This window comes from Prionailurus viverrinus, chromosome B3, assembly GCF_022837055.1.
Source record: "Prionailurus viverrinus isolate Anna chromosome B3, UM_Priviv_1.0, whole genome shotgun sequence".
In the NCBI taxonomy this organism is placed as follows: Eukaryota; Metazoa; Chordata; class Mammalia; order Carnivora; family Felidae; genus Prionailurus; species Prionailurus viverrinus.
This window is the reverse complement of record NC_062566.1, coordinates 103,705,037-103,729,181: the sequence shown is the minus strand read 5'-3', so window position 1 is coordinate 103,729,181 and position 24,145 is coordinate 103,705,037. Positions and strand designations below refer to the sequence as shown.

The window sequence follows — 24,145 nt, the reverse complement described above, 5'->3', positions numbered from 1 at the left end:
GAGGATACTGGACCTCAGCACCCCAGTCTGAGCTGTGCCTGCGTCACTTACCACCCAAGAGACCACGGCAACCAGTGCCTCTGAGCTGGATTCACCATTTGCATATTGAACATCACATCAGCCTCTGAAATTTGGTGTGGGGAGCAAATGACATAATACACGGGACTGGATGAAATAGAGAGGTCACCTATTATCAGGGTAAGAGGCCATCCCACTTCCAGAAAGAAAATAAAACAAGAACGACCGCTGCTGTTTGTTAAATTAAGGCCAAGCCCAGTACCTGGTCCTCAGGAGGCATTCAGTAAATGAACTGGCTGTGATGGAGAGGAGAAGCAGGCAAACTATAACACTGGACAACTAGCCTCCCTCCCTTAAAAGCATCTTCCATTTCCAGTTTCCCTTCTTTTTTTTCACTCCCTCAAAGCCTCTTTCTCTCCTGCCCTTTCCTCAACCTGGCATTCATTTCCAGTGGTAGCCACAGTACCGCTTGGACCAAAACTAAAATGCCCCCTCGCTTCTCAGGCTGAATATAGCAAAGGAACGAAACACTGGTATAAAAGCTAAATTAAAAAAAATTAAATCAACATGCTGTCACCTGGCTTGAAACACAAGAAAGGAACACCGAACATCAACCTCCATCAGAGATAACCTTTTCCCCTATAAAACTGACATTCACTGTGAGCATTAGACACAGTGAGAAACTGTGGGTTGCAGCTTTCAAACGGTAACATGTTTGATCTGCCTTCATGCATGAGGCCACAATGATTGAGCACAGAGCTTAATTAATCTTAAATCAATGGTTTGACACAGGAAATTTGAGCTAAACACTGAGGCAATGCCCCCCCCCCCAAAATAAAACAATCAGGCCTTACTCTACACAGTAATGCACTGCTTTGGCAAAAAGAGCAAACAGATCCCCAAATTCAAGTGCACCTTCCATATTCTCCCCAGGAGAAATGAATATCCAGTAACATAGTAAGAGTCTGAAAGAAGGGAAGCAAGTCCAAGTTTTAGCAAAGTTTTCTAGACAAGCTTCAAATCCACAAATGACAACTGTTTGGTCAGGTTGTATTTTTGTTTTTTGAGAAGTTACCCACCCACCCCTTGCCAAAACAAACTCTGGTACAGAATACCTTCACGCATGCTTGGGGATTTCTGGAGAAAAAGCTTGTCCTCACAGAACTTCTGTCTTACTATCTTCATAAAGACACTTCTACCGTTAATTTTTCTGATTTACTTTATTCTTTTAGGAAACTACCTTAAAATTAAACTTTGCAAGTACAAAATGTTATGTAATTGTTAGTAGGAGATGATTTACTTGTCATTCATTTTAAGTGAGAACTGTACGAGGGAAGGAAGGGAATTATCTTACTCATCTCTTCCTACCTGCCGTTTTTGACTCACGGCTTAGCATTTATTCAGAACTTTAAAAAAATGTACTGAAGTACCTTAGTCATAATTTTTAACTTGCCTCTTCACAATATATAAAAATTGGGAATTGATGATAAAATATAGAGAGGCCAAAAAAAAAAAAAAAAAGGAGCCAACAAACACCAGCTTTAATTTATAAATGAGGATAGGTAATATGTGTTTGAAGTTAAAGCAGCATATTGATGATACAGAGGCAATCCAGATTCTGGTTTTTGTCTAGGAAATAGATTTTTTTTTTTAATGTGAAGTTTTATCTTGATTTTTTACTTATTAAATACAATTTCAGACACACACAAAAATAGAAGAGTCTAGCAAACCCACATGTAGCCCACACCCAGCTTCATCAATCAATTCATGGCTAATCCGATTTTATCTGTACCCCATTCCCTCCTCCCACTTCTTGATTATTCTAAGGTAAATCTCAAATACAGACTAGAAAAGAACAGAGACCACCACCAGAAACACCAGCGTTACAGGTAACACAATGGCACTAAATTCGTATCTTGCGATAATCTCTCTGAATGTAAATGGACTAAATGCTCCAGTCAAATATCAAACAATTGCACTAGTAAATATTTAAAAGTTTATCTCTAACAGATGCCCCCTTTTTGTTTTAAGCAACTGCAATACCATACTATCATACCTAAGTAATATTAATAATTCCTTAATTAATAATTCCTTAATAATTTCCAATCGCTGTTCCCATTTCCTCAGTGCTTTCCTGGGCATTATTGTTTGTTTTACAATTTGTGTTTGAACTGGGATAAAATGTGGTCCAAATATTGAAACTGGTGAATATGCCACTCTTCTGTTATTTTGGTTTTCTCGCCCTCTCTTTTCTTTCTTCTAATTTGTGGTTGAAAAAAACCAAGTCTCTCATACTGGAAAATTTTCCAGTCTAGATTTTGCTGATAACATCCCATAGTGTCATTTAAAATGTTCCCGTCCTCGAGGCGCCTGGGTGGCTCAGTCGGTTGGGCAGCAGACTACAGCTCAGGTCATGATCTTGTGGTCTGTGGGTTCGAGCCCCGCATCGAGCTCTGTGTGGACAGCTCAGAGTCTGAAGCCTGTTTCCGATTCTATGTCTCCCTCTCTCTCTGCCCCTTCCCTGCTTGCTCTCTGTCTCTCTCTCTCTCAAAAATAATAAAACATTTTTATAAAGTTAAAAATAAATACATAAAATTTAAAAAAAAAATGTTCCCGGCCTCTAACCCGGTGAGTAGATCTGGAACCCTGACCAGATTCAGGCTTGACTTTTTAAGCAGAGCTACCTCACAGATGGTGGTGACTGTATTTTTCTTTCTAGGGACCAACCATTTAAATTTGAGGTACTGTAAGTCAGGCAGACTTCACTTTAGGCAAACCTAATCTTAAAATCTCACACCATATTTCTTAGCAGGATAACAATGCAGCAACATATTTTTGATTTGTTCTCACACGGAGATATCACTATTTTAACTTAATTTCTCTCTGTTACTTCTCTTCCAAGTATAGCAGTTATCAATTCACTCTGATGCGTTTTCATCAGATTCCTTTATTTCGATCTCGGTTGGGTTTCTTCGGGTTGTGGTTTGGTCACTCCACTCTTCTAGGTAAATATTATTCCAATACAGCGACAAGCATAAACAGGGTCAGATTCTGCCATTCTGTCAGCATCCAGCAGTTGGCACTGAAATCTAGGTCTGCTTCATCACCACAATCAATTTCGTCTTGGTTAGGTTGCAGATCCAGTTGTTAGCCCCAGAAAGGTTTAGTCAGAATGAAATAAAGAGTGACACACAAGACAGCTTCTTCAAAATAACAAATCACTTCGTCCGTGTCTACTTCAACAGCACTGCTTAGGGGAATTCTGCATCTGATCAAGAGCAACGCCTTTGTTAAGATGAACAATGGTGATGGGTTTCTGATGCAGTTGATAACATTATGCCTTCGGCTCCATGCGGGACTTACACAAAGAGTTTTTCATGTTCCATCTTAATTCAGCGAGGAGCTCTGTAGGTTTTTGAGCAGATTCATTCTTACCCCAGCCTTAAGAATAAACCCGCACACAGCACACTGTACCAAACTTTGGAGCTACTACAGTTAACGCCAATTCAAACGTTACTTTTCAAAGCCTTTTGTGTGCTGCTCTTTATTCAAACTTCATTATCAAACATTTTGATGCCAATTTGAAAGACATTATGCTATTTGGTGAGACAGTCCCTGGCACACAGTAAGCACTCAAACATTACTGAATGAGTAATGAATATATAAACAAAATGGGTGTTCATTCAGTAAACCCTCAACATAGCTTGACTGAGTGGGACAGATTGTATGCTTGATCTTAGCCAAAAGGCCGAGACGCGATTGGACAGGTTGTAATCCATGAGCTGGAGTCATTACGTGCTGGTGTTCCACAGAGTTCTGCTGTCGGTCAGCCTTGGTTTTGTCTCTCAATCTCCTTGCTGGGCCATAGATCCGTCTTTCACCGACACCTACAGCTATATCTTGGGACCAGATCTCTTGCCAGACTTCACGTTCTTATTTCCAATTCCTCCTAGACATCTCCACTTGGGTTTCCCACAAGCATTTCAAGTGCCACCTATTCAAGCTCAATTCATCACCTTCCATTCCTTTATTTCTACCCTGGTGAATGACTCCACAATATCATTTGAGACTCGTCCCTGTTCATCCCTGACATCCAGTGAGCCGCCAACTCCTGTTGGTTATACTATGTGTACATTTCTCACAGCTGTCCCCTTCTCTCCATCCACCTCCACAGATTCCAACTTAAACCAGGCTCTACGAAGCTCTCTCTTAGACAACTTTAATAGTCTCTTAAAAGCTTTCCACACCATTGTCTCCTCTTAGGCTCTAACACCCCCTAGCTCCCAGCCCCTGGAACCCACTGCTACCAAAGGAGATCTTATTTCTCTCTGCTTAGAACTCTTCATTGGCACCCATCACTTCTACTAACCTAGAAGTGATATGCCCACGTAATTTATCTTCTAACCTTTTGAGAGTGAAAGGTGGCCCTGTTAATAGTAACCCCGGTACAGGAGACAAAACTGTGACCGTTCCAGGCAAACCATCACAGAAGGCCCTCCCACGTGTCTGGCCACATCTCCCTCACACTCCTCAAACTCCGATGCCTCCCCACCACTTTCAGTTTCTGGAACATGCTGCTGCTCTGTCACCTCTGTGCCTCTGTACAAACTGTCTTCCCCTCTTAAACTATCCTCCCCTCCTGGCACATTTCTATTTATCATTTGAACTTCCTTTAAACATCACCTCCCCGGTGAAGCTTTCTCTAAAACCTTCTGGCTGATCTGATTACACATTCCTACATGCCACGACCATGCCTTGGACCCATTCCCATGGTGGGACCTGGGTGCCTCTCCTGCACACATAGGGCGCGTCTACCCTCTCTCCTACGAGCTCCCTCAGGAAAGTGCCTAAGTCCTGTTCATCTTTATCTCCCCAGCATCTGTGGCGAATCACAGGTCTGCACCCAGCAGGTATTTCCCATGTCCTTTCTCAGTCATGTCTTACATTTAATAAAAGCTTTTTTGCCTTAGCTGCTATTTCAGTGTAATTAATGACAGATAAGAAAATGAGAGAGGAAGAAATGAGGAGTAGTCAGCAGCTCCTAATACCAGTCCTGTATATCGCAGATCACTGCCCCATGTAAGCAATTTCTCAAGGAGAGCTTTGGAATTCTAGAATCTGAGCTGGTGGCAGAACTCCTAAAGGAAGTCATGAAAGGAAAATAGGCATAGAGATAAGTCAGGAGCATATTAGTCATTGTTCACTAACTTCTTGAGGCTTCTGAAAATATAATGTCAAAATAAAACAAACCTGCTTGAGTATTCATGGGGTCCCAGGCAGGGGTCTTGTTACCATAATAGGAACATGGAGACAGGAACCCCACTAGCATACTTTCGTAAAGCACTCTATAGTTTGCAAAGCATTACACATTTTAACATCTGACCTTCAAAACCACAGCCTCAGATGCACCCTGAAGCTCAACCGATATTTCTCGAGCTTTGACCATCCCTCAGGGATCCCAGGCTGATGCTCGTTTGACATCCCGAGACGCTGGGCAGGCCCGACTTCATAGTGCTTTTTTAATATAAAGTCCTTCAGCATCCAAGATAAGAACAAGAACTCTAGGGGCGCCTGGGTGGCTCAGTCGGTCGCGCATCTGACTTCAGCTCAGGTCACGATCTCACGGCTCATGAGTTCGAACCTCGCATCTTGACAGCTCAGAGCCTGGAGCCTGCTTCAGATTCTGTGTCTCCCTTTCTCTCTCTCTCTCTCTCTCTCTGCCCTTCCCCACTTGTGCTCTGTCTCTCTCTCAAAACTAAACAAACATTAAAAAAAAACTAAAAAAAAAAAAAAAGATAAGAACTAGAGCTCCAAATATCCTATCTGTCAGCCTGTCATTTTATGGCCAGGGATAACCTAGAGTGGCTGACAGGAGTGAAGCCAAACCAGGGACATTCTCACACTGCCAGGCTCAGGCCGCTGCCACAGCTATAGCAGGTACATGGTGGGGCTCCATTTCCTCATGTAACACAGAGAGGCAGCTATCACGTCCTCTGCATGTGACAAGGGAGCTCTGCTCTAAAGCAGCAGCAATGTGCAAACCCAAGCTGTACCCCAGCTTAGGAGCCAACATGACAAGGCAATGCTCCCACAGTCTAGAGAGAATAGATCCGAGGTTCTAAAATACATCCTGCACATAGATGCCGTCGCTTCTGAAATGTCAACATTAAAAATCTATTTCTCATGGATAAAACATCAATTTTAGCATCTTTTAAAATATGCAGCCACACCTAAGAGGAGTACCAAGATATTGATCACTATCACTTCAGTGTGAATTCGCCCATGAATTCACTATCTTCCTTATTGCCAACTGTTTCTAGAGAGAGGAGATCACTAGGCATCTTACCAGAGTAAGACACAGTTAAAGGCAGAGAGCAAAAAGAACTAACTTACAGGGGATGTAGGATTTATCACGGAGGAACTCGGCCAGCCTCCCAATTTTACCCAGGGTCACCTCTAAAAGGGCTACCCTTGCAATGACCTGGTAAGAACCCAGCCCTAGTAATATTTGGCATTTGTTTCTTCTTATCATTAAAACTAATAAATTAATATAATAAGAACATCCGTAAGAATTCCAGTGCCAGTGTTTTAGTGTTGCCGGTGTACATTTAAAGAGGATAGAACCTTAGTATAATTTAGTCCTACAGAGGTGGCATAACTCTTAAAAAAAGAAGTCACATAATGACTACAGCACATCCAGATGTGGTCTAATGTGCATGGCCTTACTCCCATGTAACTTAGCGCAGAAAGATAGTTCAACACATGGAGAACCTCACCCACTTCCCACTCTGTCACTTCTCTCATGCCCGGGTTTGTCTATACCATGGTTTTGGCCATGTTCCATGTGCTATGAGAATGTTCTAGCAACAGTGGTCTGTGATATCACATTCTATTTTATTTGCACTCTCAGTGGACTCATTTTTCTCACAAACCCCCTATGTACAAGATACCAAGCAAAACAACAAGGTCTGTGAGCAGATCAAACTAGAATCTGGATTGCTTTTTCACGTCCAAGTATCCCACTTTTCTGCTAATTTCCATATTGGAGCAAAACATCTGATAAGATGCAACAACTGAGACGACAGAAAAATTAAACATTAACATTAAAACAATTCGCCCACACGAATAAGAACAGTCAGCTGAGAGGAGAGAAAACCAATTTTCAAAGGCGTCACCAATTTGCAAAATGCCAACATCAAATGGACAAACCACTAAGCCACATGCTTAAAAACGTTCACAAAGATTTTAGTAATGGTGGCGTAGTTTTTAATTGGCTAACCCTCCCACCGAAAAGAATTAAATCCTCTATAAAATATATCTTAAAACAATTAGTTAAAAACACTGGAGAGCAACCAGAAAAGGACAGAAATTGGAGGGAATCTGACACGTGAAAGAAGGGAGTTGCACTGGTCAAGATCCATTATTTATGGGCCATCTCCCAAGATTATTCTGCCGGCTGCAAAGGGTCAAATCAACAGAATTCAAACAGAAAGCTAGGGTTTTATCGGCTTGAGGAGTAAAATGACAAGATTCAGAAACAGATGAATGGAAACTGAGCAGAGAACACCTGAAAAGAAGGCCACAGAGACAAGAACCCCCAAATCTATTAACTCCTCCAATCTGTGCATGTGCATGGGAGATTCGAAAAGGTCCACAAAAAGCAAGAACTAGAAGGCTGAAAGAAAGGAGATGAGATTTCTGTTTCTCACTGTAGGACAGTGAGTCTGAAGCCCAAGTCCCATAAAGTTAAAGGGACTTAAAACACCTTGGGCTTTCTACTGAAACCCCAACTTGATTACACCTTATGAGTGAAAACTATGTCCCAGGACTATGGAATTTGTCCAAGAACTAAGGGGGAAGGGTTGAAAAAAAATCCCACTCTCAAAAGCCTTCACAAGGCTTTTAAGGTGATAACCAGTATTTTAGCTGCCTGCTAGAAAATAAAGAACAGAAGAGAAAAACCATAAGAAAAAGCCCTTGCTAAAATTTAAGTTACTCTTGATCTAAAAGAAAAAGAAGAAAAAAACAAACCGATCAGAAAACTAGGACTGGAAAGAACTTCCTCAATTGTGATGAAAAGTATTTACAAACTGCATACACCTAACATTATACTTCGTAGGGAAAGACTAAATTCCTTCTTTCTAAAATTAGTTATTAGACAAGGAGGTCTGTCCTAGAGGCCTCCAGGCACAATAAGACATGAAACGGAAATAAAAGCCATAAGTATTAGGAAAGAAAAAGAAAACTGCCTTTATTCATAGACAACATGATTATTTACAGAGAAAATCCTAAGATATCTCCCCCCCCCCCAAAAAAAATACTCTAGTAGAAGTAATAATGGAATGTTTTTTAAGGTCATAGGATGCAAAGTCAAGAAACAAACAAAAAAATTCATTTCTATATACTGCTAACAATTTCAAATTAAAACTTCTAAATACCATTTATAACAGCATCAAGAGTTTAAAATACTTAGGAATACATTTTTAAAAATGTACAAGATCTCTATATTGAAAATTATATAGAAATGTTAATACTAGTATAGATGATAAACATTAAAAGCCATTGGTAAATGGAGAAATATACCATGTTTATGAATTTGTAGATGTTCACAATTGTTCAGATGTCAGTTCTCCTCAAAGTGACCTATAGATTCAATACAACTTAATTTGAAATCCAACAGGCTTTTGTGTGGAAATTGATAAGCTGACTCTAACACTGACATCAAAATTTTAAATACTGTGGGGCACCTGGGTGGCTCAGTCAGTTAAGCATCCGACTTCGGCTCAGGTCATGATCTCATGGTTCATGAGTTCAAGCCCCACGTCGGGCTCCATGCTGACAGCTCAGAGCCTGGAGCCTGCTTCGGATTCTGTCTCCCTTTCTCTCTCTGCCCTGCCCCTGCTCACGCTTTGTCTCTCTGTCTCAAAAATAAATAAACATTAAAAAAATTTTTTTTAGTTTTAAATACTGAGAACAACTAAAATAACCTTCAAACAAACAATCAAAAAGAACACATTTCGAAGACTCACACTATTTAACCTTAAGACTTACTATAAAGCAATAGCAATAAACATGGTGTGGTCCTGGCATAAAGATAGAAAAAATAGATCAATGGAACAAAATAGAAAATCCTTAAATAGATCCACAGTGGGGCCAATTGATTGGTGACAAAGGTTCCAAGGTGATCCAATGGAAAAATGAAAGTCTTCCACAAATGGTAGGTAGTATAACAACTGGATTAGAGAATGGAGAAAAGAAAGGTCAACCCCTTCACACACAAATATTAAGAAGGAACAAAAACTTAAATATAACATAACACAGACCTAAACATAAAAGCTAAGCCTAAAAGCTTCTAAAAGAGGGGCGCCTGGGTGGCGCAGTCGGTTAAGCGTCCGACTTCAGCTCAGGTCACGATCTCGCGGTCCGTGAGCTCGAGCCCCGCATCAGGCTCTGGGCTGATGGCTCGGAGCCTGGAGCCTGCTTCCGATTCTGTGTCTCCCTCTCTCTCTGCCCCTCCCCCGTTCATGCTCTGTCTCTCTCTGTCCCAAAAATAAATAAACGTTAAAAAAAAAAAATTTTTTTTAAAATAAAAGCTTCTAAAAGAAAATGGGAGAATATTTTTGTGACACTATGACAGATTTTTTAAGGAGGATACAAAATATATAAAACTATGAAAGAAGAGATTGATAAATTGGACTTCAGAGAAAATTTTTTTAAACATTTATTTTTTGAGAGAGAGAGAAAGAGTACACACAGGGGAGGAGCAAAAGGAGAGGGAGAATCTTATTCAGGTTCCACACTAGCCCTGAGCCTGATGCAGGGCTTGATCTCATAACTGTGAGATCTTGAGCCAAAATCAAGAGTTGGATGCATAACCAACTGAGCCACCAAGGTGTCCCTGGACTTCAGAAAAATTTAAAACTTCAGCTCAAGTGTTAAGAAGGTGAAAAGGCAAGCCACACCCTTGGAGAAACTATTCACAATACAAATTTCTCACAAAGGATGCTTATCTAGAAACACAAACAACTCCTATAAATCAATAATAAAAAGACAAACTCAGTTTCAGAAAACAAAAGACTTCATGCACTTAGGAAGAAAATGACCAATCAGCCCATGAAAAAGTATTCAACATCAGGGAAATGCAAATTAAAACCACAAGATATTATTTTATACCCACTAGAATCTCTAAAATTAAAGAGGATAAACATACCAAGTATTGGCGAGGATATGGGATAATTGGAATGTTCAATACATTGCCCGTGGGAATATAAAAATATGACCACTTTAGATAAACATTTGAGAGTTTTTAAAAAAAAATTTAATGTTTATTTATTTTTGAAAGAGAGAGAGCACCCATGCGGGCACGTGTGCACAGGAGTGGGGGAGAGGCAGAAAGAGAGAGGGAGAACTCACACACCGCGAGATCATGACCTGAGCCCAAGTCAGATGCTTAACGGACTGAGACACTCAGGCACCCCATACATTAAAGAGTTTCTTATAAAGTCGAACATGTATCTCCTTTATTATCCAGCAATTCCATCACTACATATCTACCCAAGAGAAATGAAAGTGTACATCAACAAAAATGTATGTATAAGAATGGGCATAACAGCATTATTCATAATAACCAAAAATAGGGAAGACTCCAAATGTCCATCAAGAAGAGAATGGGTAAACACATTCTACTACGTTTATACAATGGAATACTCAGCAATAGAAAGGAATAGGATGCTGACGCACACAATGATCTCAAAGAAATTATGCTCTGCGCAAGAAATCAGACACAAAAGAGAACATACTATGTAGTTCCATTTACATAAGCTTCGAGAATAGAAAAAACTACGGTGAGAAAACAAAACAAAACATCCCATTTATTGCATCGGGAGGCTGACTGGGAAAGGGCAGAAAGGGAACTTTCAGAGTGGTGGAAATGTTCTTTATTTTGGATTGGGGTGTTGTTTACATGGTTGTGTGCATTTGCCAAAGCTCAAATTCTTCACTTATGATCTGTGCATTTCACTATATGTAAATTTTACCTCATTTATTTTTTAAAAAATTAGGGATGGGAAGTGGAAGAGGAATAGAATCCTTTAAAGGAGAGAATGAGACAAAGATTATAAGAAAGGGAACATGATCCTTAAATTTTTAACACATTCAGGGGCAAACTAAAAGGTTGGCCCCAAGGCAAAAATCTGAAGCACAATTTAATAGGCATGAACGAAAAGAGGCAAGAACCAATTCGGCTAAAATGATGATGAAGAAAATAAAACTCAGTGCATATGTTAAATCACGAGATTGTCAGATTTAGCAAATATATTGAATCTGGCAACCCAAAGCAATAGATCCTTAGAAACAAAACACCAGCCCACCCAACATAAAACAATTTTCTAAAGCATCTTCTACAAAATGCTCTTTTTATAATTTCCATGTTAGAAATTCTTACTGAGTATGAACTAACTTCTACCAGGAACAGCCAAAACTTATCCTTACCTTCAGTGAAGCTCCCTGTTAGGGTTATTACCACAAATACTTTCCCTTCTGGCTCCAGATCCACCTAGAAAGAGAAAAGAATTGTGTGTCATATTCTAATTGTAAAGTATTTTTTTTGAGGGCCTCAAATAATTCTTTACAAAGAGGTCTACATTGTGCAAATCACAGCCATAAATCAGACCTCAGCAGTCTTTCATTCAACAGTAGGGGAATAAGAAATGAGTGCACAAGAAACTACAAAGATAAAAAAGCAAATCTAAGAGAAACGGTTCTTTCAATAAGTTTTCCTGGTCTTGAATTTTATTCTCTTCCATTTTGGCTCCTTGTGATATTATTGAGAAGTACGCAAAAACTTGGTCACTGTTTCTGAGACATTCCTAGCTGACGTCAGGGCAACATTTTATTAACCCACATGGCGGGTGTATGAAATAGAGAAACAATGGCAACATACAAGGTAATGAACAAATGTGGCATAGTCAGTTGCAACCTTTCCTTTTAGGAAGTAAAAAGTAGGAGAATACTGTCTCCATCTCTACCATTTTCTCTAAGTGTAGTTCATCTTCAGGAAGCACCAGGGAAGGCAATTCAGGAGCTTTGCATACACTGCTCTTGCTCATTCCCGGAGCGTCAACATCCTTTAAAGCTCTTAATCTATGCTCTGAGATATCAAGACATCCGCTCTGCAAACGAGGCAGCTTGCAGTCTCCCAGCTAGGTCTCATCCTCCACACACACTCAGGTTCCCAAAGACCCTCATGCAGCATGCCTCCAGATTTGGGCAGCGCCCTCTAGATCTGCTCTGATCACACTTATTCCAGGTAGACAGGCTCTGCCCTCTCCGTGCTGCATGCTAAACCTTGAACTCCCCAAGAACACCTCTGGGCCTTGGACTGTGAGGTTCTTCTGGCCCCCAATATGTGAATTTACAGCTGTCAAAATCTTGTCAGATTCAGCCATGGCTCCATTTCTGCCTTTCACTTTTCATCTGAGAGAGAGAGGTCCAGAGAAGCTGAGTACAGATACAGCTGGTCATTTTTGGTAGAATATTACATTTAAAGAAGCTGCAAATCGTATGGTATCGTGTCCAAACTAGGCAAGGACATGGCCTCCAGCCTGACTGCCCCAGCTGGTTCAGGTCTCTGGGCAAGGTCTTTAACCACCCCTAGCTTCGCTGTTCTCATTCAAAAGTCAGTGACATCACTATTCAGCATTTCTGGCATGGCTTCCACCAGATGAGCTCAAAGAGCCTTGACAGTGCTATTTACTGTTTTTACTGTACCCATAGGTGACAAAGACTGGTGGAAAAAATGCATTGACCTTACATATTTTTTTAATACCACGCTCCAATTCCATACTTTTTCAAAATAAAAGATGCCTGTTTTGCTCTGACTCAGAAAGTGTCACCTGTACAACAGCCTATTCTTATAAACCCCCCATTCTTCTGCACAAAATCTGCTGTCACGGTGTTACCACACTGTGGATCACCCCAGTGTTCAAACCGGCTACTTACCTCATGACTACCGCTTAGTTAACAATAACCCCTTAACTATCTTAATACCACTTGTGAACCTTTATGGAACAGTTCTGAAAATAGAGCTCTCTGGAGAGATGACTAAACAGGATGTCAGTCTCTAATTGTCTCCACTCTCTGCCTTGACTTGTTTCAAGTTAAAAATATGTTATTTTTACAAGCCACTCCCTCATCTTCAATATAAAGGCCTGGCAGAAAGCACAGGCATGCACACACATTCAACTCACAATGTAAACTGCTGCTGGCATAGAAGGAGCTGCTGCCAGCCTCCAGACAGACAGACAGACTGCCGGGGCCGCCTCCGAGATCCTGCGGTCCACGGCCAGCCCGTAAACTCCCTGCAACACTGCCCTGCGGGCCCACAAAGAAGGCCACTCCACCCCCACGGGCCCAGAGCTGCTCTGACAGCCGGAGGTGCCACCACACGGAATCAGGAGCCCTCACAAGTAAAACGGGTTTGCTTCCTCATTTTTGACCACTGCCACCGTCACCATGGAAAAGCCAGCCTCAAACACCAGCGTCAAGCCTAGCCCAGCTAAGACCCCTGACCTTAGAAGAGGGCTTTACAAACTACTGGTCCACCATCAGTCTGACAGGAAAACAATGGCATGGGTTGCACACAACAGGGATTCTGCAACAGAAGATACGCGCATGTCACACAGTAAGGAAAAGTGCTATGCTGTGAAACTGCTGTTTGCGGTTTCATACGCATGTTTAAGAGTATACCGGGTTTTGGTGTAAAAATGTATCTCTCTCCAAAAGCAGAAGTGTTTCCACCATTAGTTTCCATGCATTGATACTAGTCTTTCCTCTACAGCTACGGTGGCTATTTTCTCTCCAGGTAGAACATCCATTCCAGCCTCCAGGAACAGCACTTCCGCTTGATTTGAGAAATATCCCTCCCTTATGGTGGTCCAGATGGTACAGCTGGGATTCTACTCCTAGTTCCAGATTGGACATGTGACCCAGGCCTCGCCAGTCAAGGCACTGAATTCTTCCAGCCACGATGGCTGGCCTGGAGCTGACACGTACCCTATAACCAATCATCTGAGTAATCACTATTCCCTACCCACAGTAACTGGCTCAGGTGTGGGCACAAAATCTAACTGGATCCAATTAGGAATCCTGGATCTATAAGGAAGAGACAAGATCTCACTTCTGCTGAGCTTTAATCTAGAAGGACATAAACTTGGGAGTGTCCGGCACCCTTCCTGTCACCACATTGGGCTAAAGAAGGAAGCCAGTTACAAAGAGAAAGCCAACAGACAGAAAGAGACCAGGTCTTATTGTCATTTACATCCTTAGATCAAGCAAGGCTTGATTCTTCTGGACTTTTCAGTTATCTGAGCCTGTAAATTCCTTTTGCTTTGGCCAGTTTGAGTAGGGTGTCCTATCATCTGTACCCAAAAGATTATCCAAATTGGCAGCCAAAGAAAATTAGTCAACTATTTAAAAAGTTATCGCCTCCCCTCTATACCTTCAAACATCCATTTTACCCCTACAATCTGATCCTCTGCCTCCTCTTGGCATCGAAACAGCTTCTGCAACCAATGACAAATACAAAATACAAAAAAAGGAAAAAACCACTGTCAAATACAAAGATATGTGTTTTCATGTCCATTCATTTCTGCAGCTCTGATCCTCTTGACAGCTTCCTTCTTTATGATCTCTTTGCTCCTTATTTCCAGGGCACCCACTTTCCTCATCTTCTCACTGTTCTCTTTCTCTCTCAGACTCCTTTCCAGCATATCTCTCTCGCGCGTGCGCACGCTCCTTTCCAGCACCTCTTTCTCTCTCTCGGGTTGCCTTTAAACCATGTTAAGCCCTCTGTTTCTTCCTCTGTGTTTCTTCCTCTGAGCCTGCCTCAGATTCTGTCTCCCTCTCTCTCTGCCCCTCCCCCATTCACATTCAGTCTCCATCAGAAATTTAAAGAATTAAAAAATTAAAAGAAAAAACAACTCAAAACTCATCCTTATAGGAAGACTTTCCCAGACCTTTTATTTTTTTCCCTTTGAGAGAGAGAATGTGCATTCACGTGCACGAGTGGAGAAGGGGCAGACAGAGAGGGAGGGAGAATCTTAAGCAGGCTTAATGCCCGGTGCAGAGCCTGATGCAGGGATCAATCTCACAACCATGAGATCATGACCTGAGCTGAAATTAAGAGTCAGATGCTTAACCGACTAAGCCACCCAGGTGCCCCAATTTTCCCAGACCTCTTCAAGCAGTTGGACAACTTTGCACCATTCTAGACACCATTGCTAGAACCCACATCATGCTGCAGTCATTATGCCCTGTCCCTTAGAATCTACCTTGAACATAGGAGGACTGAAACATTCGTGGAACTAATGAGTAAATAAGTTAACACAATGTGAATATCCCAAGCTCCTTCAGTAGCTTCCTACAAGGCATGGTTTTCTCCTCCTTCCACATTCAGATCAGTTTCCTCCAGATATGCCTTAATTTATCCATATACCCTTAAAAAGAGAACATCAGCCTGTAGGTATGACTGGGTCCTTACAGAGGAGAGCAAAATAACACCAACCTTGATGTTGTCAGTGACACTGTCCATTGCTGATGCAGCTACAGACTGCATGAACACTATGAGAAGCCCTAGTGAGCCAGGCTGAGTTTGCTATCAACTAAAACCTTTGCACCTCTTCTATGTGCCATCAGGCTCTGTTTCCCACATCCTGTGTAGTGGTTAGGCCCAAAATCCTAGGAGCTTCCTATTTTCTCTCTAGAACTACAGTTTGTTCTAGGCCCCAAGGTTTGCTACATCCCACATCCACTTGGTTCAAATAATTTTCCTTCTCAGCTTTATGGCCTCCAATGTCAGGGCATGGGTTAGCCATGTCATCATCTAAAGCACTGAGAGAATGTCCAACAGAAAAAGGCTGAGGCCAGAGTGTTAGGGAGGCATCACATAGAAATGGATGCATTTAGCATTCTTTCTGTAACAGACATTCAGGGAGATATAACTATACTAACACTTCTCTCCAATAGACCACTTCTGTGGGTCAGAAGGGCACTCCTGGGCGCTGTCAAAACTCAGAAAGCAATAGACTTTTCTTTTTGTTTAATTTACATCCAAGTTAGTTAGCATATAGTATAACAGTGATTTCAGGAGTAGATTCCTTAATGCCCCTTACCCATTTTAGCCCATCCCCCTTCCCACAAGCCCTCCAGTAACCCTCTGTTTGTTCTCCATATTTATGAGTCTCTTATGTTTTATCCCCCTCCCTATTTTTATATTTTTGCTTCCCTTCCCTTATGTTCATCTGTTTTGTATCTTAAAGTCCTCCTATGAGTGAAGTCATATGATATTTGTCTTTCTCTAATTTCCCTTAGCATAAAACCCTCTAGTTCCACCCATGTAGTTGCAAACGGCAAGATTTCCTTCTTTTTGATTGCTGAGTAATACTCCATTATATATATATATATATATATATATATATATATATATATATATACATACCACATCTTCTTTATCCATTCACCCATAACAATGGACTTTTTAAAAATGACATTATAATGCACAAATAGTATTAATTCAACAAATGGCGCTGTAACCAATGGATGTCTATATGCAAAATAGTGAACTTCAACTCTTACATTGTAAATTACACAAAAATTAACTCAAAATGGATCACAGACCTAAAGAAAAACCTAAAAATTTAATACTTCAAGAAAAATACACAAGGGAAAGTTGGGAGGATCCTGGGTTAGACAAGTTTTTCTAGATATGAAACCAAAAGCACAATCCATGGAAGAAAAAAAATGACAAATTGGACTTCATCAAAATTAAAGTTTCTCTCTTTGAAAGACCTGCTCAAGAGTATGAAATATGAATCACAGATTAGGAGAAAATAGTTGAAAATAGTAGAAAACAGATTAGGAGTAAATCCTATATCTGATAAAGTATTTGTATCCAGAATGGAGGACTTACAAAATTCACTAATAAAACGAACAATCTAACTTTTCAAAGATGGGTTTCATCACTTCATGTTTCACTGAAGAAGATATACAGATGGCAGATAGGTACATAAAAACAAGCTCGACATCATTACTCATTAGAGAAATGCAAATTAAAACCACAATGCAATAACAATATATACCTCTTAGGATGGCTAACATTGAAAAGTCCAACCATACTGTTTGCACAAATACGGAAGAACTGGAATTCTCACACACTATTGATGTGACTATAGAATGGCACCATTACTCTGGAAACAGTTTGACATTTTCTTAAAAAGTTACACAACACACACACCTCCCATTTGATCCGGCCATTCCGCTCTAGGTATATACCCAAGATTAAAGACAGCATGTGTCCATACAAAGACATGCACACAAATGCTCACAGGAGTTTTTAAAATGTGGTATAGCCATATACTGGAATAGCATTCAATAATAAAAAGAATGAACTGTTGATGCATGCAACAGCATGGAAGAATACTGAATGAAAGAAACCAAACAAAAAAGAGTACATTCTGTCTAGAAAAGGCAAACTAATCTATAGTGACAGAAAGGTGATCAGGGGTTGCCTGGACGCAAGGGTAAGGAAAATAGGACAAGTGATAGGGAAGGATTACCACAGGGCATGAGAGTACCAACACAATTAAATGGAAAAAGAATGTTCTTTTTAACTAATGGTGCTAGGACAACTGGATATCCACATGCCAAGGAATGAAGGTGGCCTGTACCTTATACCATATGTAAACATGAACTCAACATGGATCAGAGACCCAATACAGAGCTAAAACTATAAAATTCTTAGAAGAAAGCATAGGAGTAAGTTTTCCTGACCTTGGGTTAGACAATGGTTTCTTAGGTAGGACATCCAAGTGCAAGACATGACATCAAGTACAAGAATATGTACAAGCGACAAAAAAAAAAGTGACAAGTTGGACTGCATCAAAGTTAAAAACTTCTAAGGTAGGAAAACAAAGAGTCTATACCTCACCACCCAGATACCCTTTCCCAAGGGCCGCTCTTATCAACTTCCCCTTCGAAGCCTCAGCTGGCTTCCCAGTGCCTTCAGAATAAAACTCAAGCTGTTCCACCTGGCTCTCTGGGCTACCTGGGTTCCCTTTCACTGCCTCCACATTAATTTATCCAAACCTCTTTTTCAAGCTTCCATTCTTTAAACCTGCTCATCCAGTCAGGCCTGTCTCCTCACCATGGCTTAGCCATTCCTTTGCTCATGCTGTCATCTCTGCTTGGAAAGTCTCTCTTCACCTAGCCACTCATTCAAACCTTTACTGAATTATTCCTAGGGCTGGGATTATCTCCAGGTGTTCAGGATTTCCCAAAGTAGCTCCCTAGGGCTACAGGTGGGATATGGAACCCAGTGTACCTGGTGAAAATGAACCAGCCATAGGGGCTGAAGGAAAGAACTTTTCCCAGGAAGATCTTGACATGAGCATTGATCCCTCTAGTCTCAAAATTCCTATCTTGAGTATTATCTTAATACTTACCTATGCCCTTGAACAATTAGATAAAATTTCATATACTTATATCTTGTCACTTGCAGTAAGTCTGTAAGCTCCACTCCAGCAGGATCTGACACTTTTATGTTCCCCAAAGGGCCTAGCAAAGTTCCTTGAACCAAATAAACACTCAACAAATATCTGTTGATTTAGTCTAATGAGTTGAATTGGAAGTTGCATTTGATCACCTCAATTTCATCACCTATAAAATGGGAATAATATCCCCACATGCTATAATAAACATGTGAGAGCACTTCACAAAATATAAAAGCACGCCAAAATGACACCAAGGCATACCAGTAGCGTGTGGAGTTCATGGGCCCACGGCCTAGGCATCCTGCTCTGTTTGCTTGATGTGCCCACTAGATCTCTAGGATCCCCTCCCTCCCCTCTACACCCCTACCCTGTGTTTGCCTTCCCTTGGCATCACTTGGCAGAAGCTGAACAAGTCACTTACATCCCGACTCTGTCTCCTTGGTCATGAAATGAGAGGACTGTCTAAAAACCTTTCTAGCTCTGATGTTGCATGATTCTAAACAGGCTTAGATAAAAGCCTACACACAGGACTCAACGGAAACACTCATTTAATTAACTGGTAATAATTTACAACCATTTCCCTTCACAAAAGGCATTAGAATTGATCACAGACAGGAACCTTCTGTCTACTTAATATTCATCTTGTCCTGGGATAAGCAGAGGGATCTAGCATATTAAAAGGAAAAAAAAAAAACAATCCTTTATTTGGGCAAAAGTAGAAGTTCACCTAGACTCTGGGCCTTGAGCCAAACATCTGTGAGATTCAGATTTTTGGCTTGGTGGCTTGTTTCTATAACTTTTCTAAGTCCTGCTCTCTAGCGATAAGTAACCACCTAAAACCGTGATAAAGTATTTCACAATTCTCTGTCAGCTGAAACTATCAGGCTTAAGAATGAAAGTTCATATCTCCAACAAGGAAATATACAGCTGTGTTCTTTAATAATACAAATAACAGCTACTATGTCTTGAGTTTATCAATATGTAGGAGCTAAGTGCCTGACCTACATTGTTTCTCACCTTCACCACCTGCAAGTATCACCACCACCACTATACGGACGGGAAAAATGGAGGCTCAGGGAGGTAATGGAACTGACCAAGGTCACCAGCGGTGAAGGCCAAGACAAGACCCAGATTCAATGAAGATCACATACTGGTTCCATAGCAGCCTTTCTCAAGGCTGCAATGTGTGACGGCATCTGTCTATGGGTTACCGCAGGCTTACCCCTTGCCTTTTGCTCCCCTGATGCCAGCTTGCCTGTGTTTCTGGCATGGTAGGTCATCACATCACCTGTCTCCTTTGGGAACTCAGGCAAGACTCATGCCATCAGCACCTGAGGATGCTCCCTGTCAAATGCCAGTTTTCCTCAGTGTTCCAGGCTCGCCTCCTCACTGCCAAGGCCAGTGGTAGTGGCACCAGCCTGACGGTGTCACTAGATGGCTCCCCATGCGGGGTACGAGGCAGGAGCTGCTAAGCATAGCAAATCTGTGCTGGAGCTGGTAAAAAGCAGTGGGCAACTCAGGACCCATTAGTCATCTGCCTGGAGGACCCGAGTCAGTGTCATGTGCTGTAGACAGACAACGCATCCCCTCGCTGTGGGAAGGCATTTATAGCAAAAGGGGGTGAATGAGGCAAATCCCACAGCCCTGCTGATTTTCTATTTTCATCTAACAATCAGACAAGTTTTAGGAGTTAAAAACACACTAAGAGGTATCACAGATTAAAATTATCAGAAAAAGGTGGCCAAAACTGAACAGAAGAGTGAGGCTTATCAAATCTGACTCAAGTTGAAAGTGAAGGAAGATACTATCTCTATTTTAGTGATTATGTCCTCATCTCGCCAAGTCTGGGCCTTCCATTAGGGTCAGAAAAGGGGATGGGCATAGAGCCCCGGGCTGTGACCACAGCTCTGGTGGCAGGACATCTGGTGGACTAGCCTTTAAGTTTTGTTTCGTTTTGTTTTTCATATCTACGGTTCCAAGTCAGAAGTGATTTCTGAACTCCATTGAGCAAGTGAAGACGTTTCAATACTACTAAAGAATCTGTCTCTGAAATTCACACTTAAGGCTCATGATAGCTCTTCACCAGCCCAGCTAAACATACCCACAAAACCATTGTAAATTTAACTGACAGTCCATTACCCCTATGTTCTAGCATAAACGACGTATCTCGGGCAAAGTTAAAGTCTGGTGCATTAAAATTAATTTTTCAAAGTTTCTCTGCCCATAAGGAAAAATCAAGATTGATTGATTGAAGAGTCAAGATTGAATATCTCTGAGGAGAGGTTTTGTTTTCTCTGCTAAAAGTAGGCTAAGGATAGATAGAAATGGTCTTCTGGAGAAGTGCTGTGAGTGTCTCTCTGTCAATCTTTGACTCCACTAACTAAGGGACTGAAAATGTAAATTAAATGAAGGTCGCCTTAGGCTCTTCAAAATGTTCCACTACGGTTCCTCCCCAGTTACATCCCAGGTAGTTTAATTCTGTGCTCACCTGATGCATCCTCTGTGAATGAGGACAGAGGCTGTGAAGGGCCCTGCCCAGGCCCCACTGCAGTCCAGAGAGGCTAGCGCTCCTAATGGACCAAAATGGGCAGGCCAAGCCCTTCTGAAGAAGCCAAACACCCACCCTGGAAACCGGCAAAGGCTTCTCTGAATAGCACCCTCCAAAACCGAGGAGGCACCTTCCTTCTCCTCCAACAGGATGTCCCCGAGAACCTCACACCAAAGCAGATCCTGAAGTGAGAGAGAGAACCATAGTAATTGTGTTCCTTCACCATACTGCATATCCCCCATATCAAAGAACACTTTAAAGGAGCACTTTCTTCATGATCTCAACCCTTCTCTTTCCTGCTCCATAGACCCTTCCAGAAAGAGAACATACTCTCCACTTGCCAGGATGAGGCACTAGATGAAACGGACAGGTGGCTGTTTGACCCTGGCTACAGGAGACAAACGCTGTCCATGCCCAACCTCCTACTCAGCAGCCTTCCAGCCTCCTTCCTTTTCCACAGCCTCTGTGGCTGTCTGGTAAGAGGTGTCAGTGCCCCAAGAAGCCTCCTCCTCTGAAGGGAAGCTCCCACAAAAAAGGGAAAAGAGCAGGAGATAGAGTCTAGTAAGTTTTGCCACAGATGTTAAGTTACTTTTCTAGAGTGAACAGGGATATATCAAATATTTGTAATGAAATAATTATCCCCCACTGCTCTGCCCCCATCCTAACATTTTAAACTGAAGATGTCAGATTATTTTTTAAAAGGATATAAATACACCCAGAATTATTCTACATTGTTGACTCTCACTATCCATCATAATGGAGGAAGAAGGCAAAAGCTCTAGCAAAACCAAATCAAGGAATAAGCCAAAACTACATATTTAGCATACTTAAGCATTCAGGATGCTTTACTCGCTTATACTTAAATGGCCATTGCTCAGGCTCTAGGTCAACTGGAAAAGACTCTAAATTTCAAGGGACACCAGAAAATACCTCCAGCCCAAGTGTCTCTCCCAAATGGTTATGACACCTGTACTCTTTTTGGCCTTCCAGAAGGAAGGAGAAATGAAAGCTCTACAGAAGGGACATTTATGCCCTTCCTAGAAATTCAGATAGCTTTCCAGGTAGACCAGAAGAGGAAGTATATACTAATACATAGAGGACCTGTTGGTGTTACATACGGTTGAATGCAGACTCTGTCAATGAAACAGGTCAAGAACGACGCTGGAGAGGAAAGGGTATTCGATCAATCATTGCCTCGTGGCACAATGGAAAGTTAGCCCTTATCCTAGGACAATGGAGAGCCACTGAGGGGGTTCAGTCAGCAATGTTACAGGATCACATCTATATGACAGGTCCCTACCTATAGAGTGTTGGGGTTATAAGGAGAAAGAAGCTGGTGGTGGGCATAAACATTCAAAGAATAGTCCGGCAGTCTTAGTGAAGGATGGCACTGACTTGAGCTAAGCCAGCAGCAGAGGGAATGGAGAGGAGGAGGCAGACAGAGGAAAGACAGGGGAGAGAGAAGCAGCCAAACCTTGTAACCGAAGTGTAGTGGAAGATGAAAGAGAAGTAGCCACAGAGTCTCTAGGGCCAATGGCGGTCCCTGGTGCCATTAACCGAGACAAGAACTCCAAAGGGATGAGCAGATTTGGAGGATAGATAGAGTTTAATCATTACCCATGTCAATCGACCATCTACGGCTTAACAACTGCAGATGAAGAACAAGGAAGGCCAGAAAAATATAAAATACAGCCCAGTACAGTCTCAGCCAAAAGGGTAAGGACAACATTAAAAGCACATGCAGATCAAGAGAAGGAACAATCAAGTTATAATAAGTGGAAGGGGAGGCCACCGTGAGTCAAGAGAACATCACGAGCGGCGGTAGAACAAATATCGGAATACAAACTAGACCAGTGTGCATGGAGGAGTGTCCATTCAGAGGACTAAGAGAAGGTTGGAGGCAAAACCATAGAAGCTGCTGCACTGGGAAAACTTTAACCTTATTATGCATGCGAAGAGCCATCACTAGAGGTTTCTGATTATGCAAATTAATGGAGAGTAACAAGTAAAAGGGGCATTTGGTCTATTAGACCAACGAATGGAGAATCACTATGGTCTAGAAATATGAAAAGTTTCATAAAGGTAGAATCAGCAGAAATTAAAAATAATTTGAAGTGAGTAAACAAAAGTAGTAGAAAGGCAAAGGAATATTGAATTTTGGAGCTGGGTAACCTAGGGTCTATGACCCACAGGCCAATTTCAGCCCACTGCTTATTTTTGTAAGTAAAGTTTTATTGAAACACAGCACACCTATCTTTGTTCACATATTATCTATGTGTATTTTTGTGCTACAAAGGCAGAGGTTAGGAGTTATGGCCGAGACCTTATGGCCACAAAGTAAAAAATAGTTACTGTCTGGCCCTTTACAAAAAAAGTCTGCCAACCTCTGTTGCCATCAACCAACCAAGGAACGCAGGGGGAAGGAACATGTTTTAAAAGGAAGGCAATGAGTTCAAATTTGGACACAAGGTACTCAAATAGAAACATCTAGCAAGAAGTTAGAAATAAGGACAAACTGTGAAGATAGGGATGGGGTTCTTCTCTGGGAATCTTTCTCAAAAGTTGATCACTAAGAGCCACTAAATTTTTCAAGAAAGAGCACAGGAAAGGGAGAATCAGGAAAGGAAATTCATTTAGGAGATGGAAGAAAGAAGAACCAGAGATGCAATCTGAGAGGTGAGTGGCCTCACCCAGGTGCAGTGTTGTGGCACGTGAGAGAAAACAGCTTCAAAAGAGAAGAGAAGCCACACGCTGCACAGGTGGAGGAAGGTAAGAGCCCTCAGGCTTGGGAACTGGGAGGTAACAGAAGGACTTCTTCCAGGATACCCATCCCATCTTTGGCAGCTCTGTTGGAAAGGTCCTCCTCATGCTAAGCTAAAGTGCATCCAGATCCCTGTACCTTCCCCTGCAAGTTCACTTCCACCTCTACAATTTACCCTGCCAAGATAGGGACAGAGAGAACAGCACAAAGGCAGGAAGGAACATGTAGTTTAGTTAAGTTGTACTATATAGTTTGAGTTTTGAAGGTAAAGCT

The 24,145-nt window shown here is 41.6% G+C and overlaps 1 protein-coding gene across 2 annotated transcripts in view; it reads right to left on the bottom strand.

Annotated features, from left to right (window-relative positions):
• The window catches only part of PRKCH (protein kinase C eta), a 232,515-nt gene that overhangs the window by 153,376 nt on the left and 54,994 nt on the right, over nucleotides 1–24,145 (bottom strand). For both annotated transcript variants that reach the window (XM_047861891.1, XM_047861892.1), the window contains exon 2: nucleotides 11,509–11,572. In XM_047861891.1, coding sequence (XP_047717847.1) covers nucleotides 11,509–11,572 — 64 coding nt within the window. The remainder of the gene's footprint in view (nucleotides 1–11,508; nucleotides 11,573–24,145) is intronic.